The 7238-nt window shown below is 37.9% G+C and overlaps 1 protein-coding gene across 1 annotated transcript in view; it reads right to left on the bottom strand.

Moving 5' to 3' along the window:
* Positions 1-2237: 2237 nt before the first annotated feature.
* PPAPDC1A (phosphatidic acid phosphatase type 2 domain containing 1A) overlaps positions 2238-7238 on the bottom strand; it is a 38746-nt gene continuing 33745 nt past the window's right edge. Inside the window, exons 6-7 of the mRNA XM_010013708.1 lie at positions 4827-4997; positions 2238-2437 (exon numbers count right to left, since the gene is read on the bottom strand). Coding sequence (XP_010012010.1) covers positions 2238-2437; positions 4827-4997 — 371 coding nt within the window. The remainder of the gene's footprint in view (positions 2438-4826; positions 4998-7238) is intronic.

The raw sequence follows: 7238 nt of genomic DNA, 5'->3' as shown, positions 1-7238 counted from the left end.
CTGCTGAAAGAAAAAGCTAATGGTTTAGCCCTGTATAATGTAAAGACATGATACCCTTACTGTAGGGCTTTTGTTAATCCTTCCGTATGAAATAATACAAAATGATATCCCTGTTACAGAATTCTGTAGGATGGTTTAAAAACTTTATAGAAAGACTAAACCTCCACTAAATTGTGTGGATTTCTAGAATAAGACTCGAGTGCTCTGTCAAATCCAGTGCAAATGCAGTGCTGGAATAATTTTGCTTTGCTGATGCTAGTTTTGTGAACTAGCATATATACACCAGCAACCCCAGTTACGTTTGGGTAACTGTCTCTATTCTAGAGCTCAGAATCCTGTAACTGTCAGAAAAAAGGCCTACCTCTAACTGACGCAGTCAAACTGATATCAGTTTTACAAGTAGATCAGGCCTAATTTCTACAGAACCCTCCTGGGTTCATGACTATTACATTCTGTTCCTTCACGTGTTTCCTATTTATAGTTATTTCCAAATGTCATATAAGTTTATACATAGTAAGGTTTCATCCTCTTATACACAGTTATTACATTTACTTTTAAAGGGTTTCTAATTTACTTGCTTTCTATAAAAATTCAAGTGTTGCCAATCAGGAAGTAGCTCTTCTCAGAAAAATCTCCAAAGCTTACCTTTGAGAAAAGTAAATGACAAGCTTTACATAAAGACATTGAGCTGTTTGAATCACGAAATGCCTACAAAGCCAATACATATTCCAACAGAACACAGAAATTATAGTTATGGCACCAGTCTCCTCCAGTCTAAAGCACCGTGATAATGGTCATTGATCAGCGCTGTCTTGATCACTTTAATCAGCAGCTCCAGATAAGAAATGTTCAACTGCCAAGATGTGGTCTGGAACATTGCCTGCGTTTTCACAGGGTATCTAAGGGAAAAAAAAATATCTGGAATCTGACATTATGAGACCCAAAGGTACATCATTTCACAGGGATGGGATGTATACTGCATAGTGCATACATAATCCTACCAGTAATAAATTAACTAAAATCATACACTTAGTAACCTTCTCCGTACCAACAGTGTTGCGATTCAGGTAAGTTTCAATTCAGGTACCAAGCCCATCTTTGCAAACACCATGCTCGAGAACATGATCAGCTGAGAATGTGGAATGGGTCTAGTGGAAAACTGTCTCAAGCATTCCTATGGATGTGTCACAGCGCTGGAGACCACCACAAGCATTCATGGTTGTGCGCCCAAAGTCACAAATGAGCATCTTTGCGTTTCTTTAGATCACCAATGCTGCAATGAGTCACAACACAAGAATGAACATGGCACACCGAGATTCACAGGAAACGTTGTGATTCTTTATCCTCACAGTTTTAGGATTTTTCATAGACTTCAGCTTGTTGAATGCCATGGGTGTCCTTTCATTTTGTTTTGGCAGTAATTACTGTAATTGCCCTCAAAAAATTGCTGATTTTATTTAAACACCAAGTTTCTAATCCTTCCTATGAACATCTATGTTTCTGTAAGCTATGTAATAATTTTAACAATGTGGAATTTCTTAACTGTCAGAATCATCCTGTGAAACCACTAATGCATGAAGCTTGGCTCTTACAAACACTTAACCATTCATACCTTTTGGCTGCTTGGTCATTAGTAGCTCAGAATGACCTTGTCAAAACTTGACAATTAATACAAAGTTCTAGCAGCATGTGGAGATTTTTTTAATGTTAGAAGGCAACGAGCTAAACATAAAGATGATGCCCTAACTTACTAAATTATATAGAGAAATGTCTGGCCACAACAGATGCTGAACATCTGGTGAAAAGTGCTTTGTGTACTCACCACCCATCAAAATCAATGAGTGCTGAAGATGACCAGAACTTGATAGGAGATCATCAGTACTTCAGAAAATCTGTTTCCAGATCTACTCTATCCTCAACCACATCTTCTTAAAATTACTTTCTTAATCATTTCTCCACACGACACTGTTCTTACTCCTGTTCTTTCCCCTTCCCTCAAGTAGCCTATCTGTTTGCAGTAGACTGAAAACAGATAATTCAGCAAGTCAATGTGAACTGAAAATTTAACTTTAAAAGTATGATGATATTATGCCATTAAAACCAAAATATTTATTTTCTCTTTATAAAACGGCAAGAAACAAAACTAAAACAACGAACAGTAAGAAACACCGTGTTAGAGAGACCAGTTTGGAGGAAATGTGAGAAGGCTAAAAGTTCATTCTGCACATTTCTTAAAGTCATACAGGACCTTCAGTTATTCCCTCTAGAGGCAGCCCAGTAGCATTATCTGCTGTAGGTCTCTCTTCTTTCTTCACAGAGTTCTGATCTAGTAGGCTGACGTAAGATTTATGACACGCTGTATTACCCAAAGGAGGGTAGTGTTGTCTGTAGCAAATATAAGCAAAAATGAGGCCAATGATCCCTCCAACGAAAGCATCTAGAGGAGAAAAGCAACAAAACCAGAAGCATGTTACCATGGAAAGGTCAGGCAGTAGCAATAACTGTAAATAAAAGATATTTGACTTGGAATTCTTTAACCTGGAAAATGTAAACTTCAAATTTTCATAAAGAATTTAGAGCCCAACACCACAATCACATAGAACACATAAAATCAGTATTTTGTTGGGGACATCCCCAAGAGTTTGAATAGCCAAAATCTGGATAGTTGGCTATGTTTCAGGAGATGAACAAGGGGAATAGAAAAGCCTTCGTGGGGCCTGTGTGGTGTTACCTCTGACCAATATTTGTGGGTAAGCAACCCATGTATCCTCTTCTAGTGTGCCATGATTTTCAGTGACCACCATCAGGTTTTCTTTTTATGAACAATACAGCAGAACTACACTGTTTACAGCATCCAGAGCTCCCCCACTGAGCTACACTGCAAACTATTGCACTGAATGCAGTCTGCTCCTTGTCTCTGACCAAGTACCCCCAGAACAGCAGCTACAAGAGATCTACTCTTGTTTTGTATTCCAGAAGGCACTCTCCAATGCAGACAAGGAGCAAGTAGAATATAAGATGGAAAATATATTCTTTCAGAAGTGGGCCACTCTCGCTAGAATGATTAACTTCACTTGCAGTTCCTGAGAAAGACAGCTGTCAAGGACCATTTCAAGCTGGGTGAATTCTTCCTAAAACCACCTGAAAGGTCAAACACTAAGCTAACCATGCCTGGTAACTGATTTGACACCTTTTGAATTTCTTTTGATGCTCTTTGCTATCCCATACTCCTACCAGAAAATAAAGTCAGATAAAATATGGTCAGTGTATGATATGAGATATTTGCAGCTCTCACATATGGGTCATTAAAGTTTTCCATGGGAACCACACAGCACTGGAAGGGTAAGAGGATTTGTTCTGTTGTCAGGTTCTCCCTCCCTCTTACTAATATACTCCCCAGATCATGTGTTTTATTTCCAAACAACCAGAGCAAAATATCACTGAAAATACACACAGACTTTGAAATCCTCAGATTTGAACACAAACAGTAATGGAAGTGAGGCAAAAGGCACTGGCTAGAATATGACTTGACCCAATCTTTTATTTTAAGAAGATGCACCAAACACCGTATCGTCTGCATATATAAAAGATTAGGATTAAGCATCCTTCAGACTTTTGATGCTTCATTTAAGGATATCCCTTGTTGTCAATTATAGGCAGACCTTTAAGTATGTAGGTTCATCCACGAGCAGATCTTTTATACAATTCACTCGTATAGCAGATGCTGCTGTTGAAGACTTAAGAGCCATCTCCCATTCTGTCAATAACTGTAACTCCTTCTAAGTTTTAACATTGCATAGCATGTTTCTTTAGCTTTGTGGATATACTTTACGACTAAGAAAAACCCTGCATCCTACTTCAATAACCTCCTCATTCATACTGAATACATTCAACATTTATTTGCAGTTAAAATCTAATGAATATTCACTGCTACCCTGTGAATGGTACCATGCTGAATCCATCACTCTAACATCTAGTCAATATAACAAAATATCGGCAACAAAATAGATGCAGCCCAAAGCTATGGAAAATCATTTTTTAACAAAACATAACAAGAAAATAAAATACTTCTCTTCCTCAAGTAGGACCAGACTTTGGAAAGTGTAGAATTAACACCCTGGGAGCAATTACAGCTTGGACCAAAAAAGTTAAGAGAACAGAAAGCATCGAACTTTTCAGCAAGTTTTTCAGTGTGGGCAGAATCTGTTACAACCTATGCTATGTAGCTTGGTATGCAATGTCTCTATACTTGTCAAGGAGGGACCATGAACCCACCTCATGCCAAATATATTTTGATTTGATTGAAAAACAGTGTCTTACATCATGTGCTTCAAATAACCAGAACATAGACAAATGACTGAGTGCATCTTTGCAACGACTAGCTACACACAGATGAGTCAGTCTAGTCTAATGCACATGCATCCACATATTAGTAGTCCCTCACATACCCAACAGGTACCTAACAGATACCTGGAAAAGCAGTAGACAAGGACTAGGCAGAGCTTCTAATGGGCCAGATCTAGCCTACAGCTGGATCCATCCAAGACAGCTCTGGCACATACGTACACTTGTAAAAAAGGATGATGTAAGAACCCACTGATCTAGATTTGTATATAACTACAATGATGTACATGGTGTACTTACAAATACGGAATAGTAAAGAGCCCCTGCAGTATTTTCAGACACAAACCCTCAGCATCAATCCAGGAGGAAGGAAAATCTATAGCATACTATCATGAGTTTTAACTCATATGAGTTAATTAAAATAATCAAAGAAATACAAGGCTACTAAAAAATAGCAGAAGAAAGGTATCTCCATGGCTCACCTTGCCAGTGATGTTTGTAATCGCACATACGTGACAGCGCAATCATCATGGCACAGTAGAGTGGGAGAATCGCTGCACAAAGCCGCCAGCTCTTCCCCCGCCCAGTTTCCGTGAAGCAGTGTAACTTTCCAGCTAAGTAGAAGGTGGTAAAGCCAAGGCCTGAAAATGCAACTGGCAAAGAAAAACACAGAATTACTGTAATTCTGTCAATATCACTGTACAATACTATCCCTTCAGATAGTTTAAGAATTGATAGCAGGATCTTTCTACTGCAAAGAAGCCTTGGACTTTCTAGGGTGCTACTAGGAGCCAAGTTAAATTGAGATGACCCATCTGCCCAGTCCCTGGAAGTGTCCGAGGCCAGGTTGGATGAGGCTTGGAGCAACCTGGTCTAATGGAAAGTGTCCCTGCCCATGGTAGAGGGTTGGAACTGGGTGAGGTTTAAGGACCCTTCCAACCAGCCTGGGATTTGGTGATTCTATGATCTGCAAAAAAATGAGGAGGCTTCATAATTTGAATGGTGATTCCTACGTAATCATATAAATGATGCTGTTATAACTTAACATTTTAAAAGGATGTAGCAAATTGCCCAGTTAGAGAGTTTTCTCTCTTTGTTTTTTTTAATTAAGCACCATGACCTTACAAACTTTAAATAAACACAGTTCTTTGGGGGCTAAATGGGAAAAGGTATTCTCCCACAAGATTAATGATGTATGAATGTTCTCCACAATAATGGTGTTATCTATGCGGCAATGGAAGCAATCAGGCACACACTGCAAAGCAAATCAACTTCCTACTCATAGATACTCAGCTTTCACATAATCTGAGAAGTCTGCAAATACTGTGGTACCTCTAGACATTCATCTATCCAATAGCAATTTAGATTTTTTTTCCTTTTTCCTCTGGAGCAGGCATTGGCTGTGGAAAGAATTCCTGATTTTATTTGTACATTAAATTAAACATTTAGGCAATTTTTTTTAACTGGAATCACAAAAGCTCTTTCATGCTTAACTTTCAGTACATCTTTCCCAATTTTAGACCTATTCTAAACAGTTGCAGTTCAAAACAGAAAAGGATTCAGCCAGATTTTACAGCAATGGAATTACATTTAAATGAGATTTTTGGGTTCCATTAACCTTTTTCTATAGAACATGCACAACTGGCAGTGATGGCAGAACTTGGGCACCATGTCTCTGTAATGAACATTTTTCCTTTTGCTACTTTTCACCTTCCAAAGGGATACTAGATGGATTTATACTTTTAATATACATTCTTAATATTTTTTTACAAAAGTATTTGAACGTTTCTCTTTTTTTGCTGCAGGAGAAGTAGCGTTGCACTTGAACAGGTAGCTCTGTGAAATACATTTCCTATTTGTTCCACAAATGTCATACTCAAACTTTGCTCCTGACTGAAGAGATCAAAATAGAACATGAGCACATAAAGCACAGATAGCAAAATTATAAATATTTATCCAAGCATTTGAAATTCTTTTTCTGACTACCCTTATACTTTTTGTCTTTGCGATATCCAAGCACCTCCATAAGAGGGAATAGGTCACATTCATAATACATATGTCTGTTCTGATTTTGCATCCACTGAATTTAATGGTAAAATCACCATCAGTGCTGGGTCAGACGTGCATCTTTTTTTCCTAATCTCCTGCTAGGCCTTTACAAAATGGCCTTCTCTTCATGTTCCCAAATGCTAGATGTGATAAAGTCAATGCTTTGTGTTCTGCTGATAAATCTATGGGATGGTCAATTTTAGCTGACAGTACAATGAAGTAGTTTCATCAGATTATACTACATAACTGAACACAATTACTGAAGATGTTTTTAATCTTCAAACACACAAATAAATCACTTCTTTTGACTGGCTGTGGTGGAGCAAGACAGAATGTTGATTTATCATCAAACCACTATACCAAATACATTGTTTCCTACATGCTTTTTCAACCACCGCTGATTCTGTACTTGTCAGAAGACAGTGGGAGGCAAACATTAAAATATAACAAACAATTCTGAATATGTAAAAGTTTCTTGCAGACTGGCTTACCTTCTTATGTACAGACACTGGAGTCATATAAACTTGCCTTTAAGACTATCAGATGAGAAGAAACAATTTCTTCTGACATTTCTATATCATTGTATTATTTAAATTAATTTCTTTTCCTAAGAGTAGGTTGTTTCACACAGAAACAGGTTGTGAGTTGTATAGTCAGAGCACCAGGCTATAGCCACAACAATGAAAATAAATCTAACATCCTGACAACGTATCTCATAAAATTGGAATACACTCCTGCCTTTTTCAAACGTCCTCTCCAACCCTTAGTACAGTGTACACTGACACACTTAAAACAACAAATAAACATTGCTTCTTCTTTCCAGTCTAGATATCCTCTTGTGCCTC

The sequence above is a fragment of the Nestor notabilis genome, unplaced genomic scaffold, assembly GCF_000696875.1.
Source record: "Nestor notabilis isolate BGI_N333 unplaced genomic scaffold, ASM69687v1 scaffold6224, whole genome shotgun sequence".
NCBI classification, from domain to species: Eukaryota; Metazoa; Chordata; class Aves; order Psittaciformes; family Psittacidae; genus Nestor; species Nestor notabilis.
The sequence above is the reverse complement of the archived record's forward strand: the minus strand, read 5'-3'. Positions and strand labels throughout refer to the sequence as shown.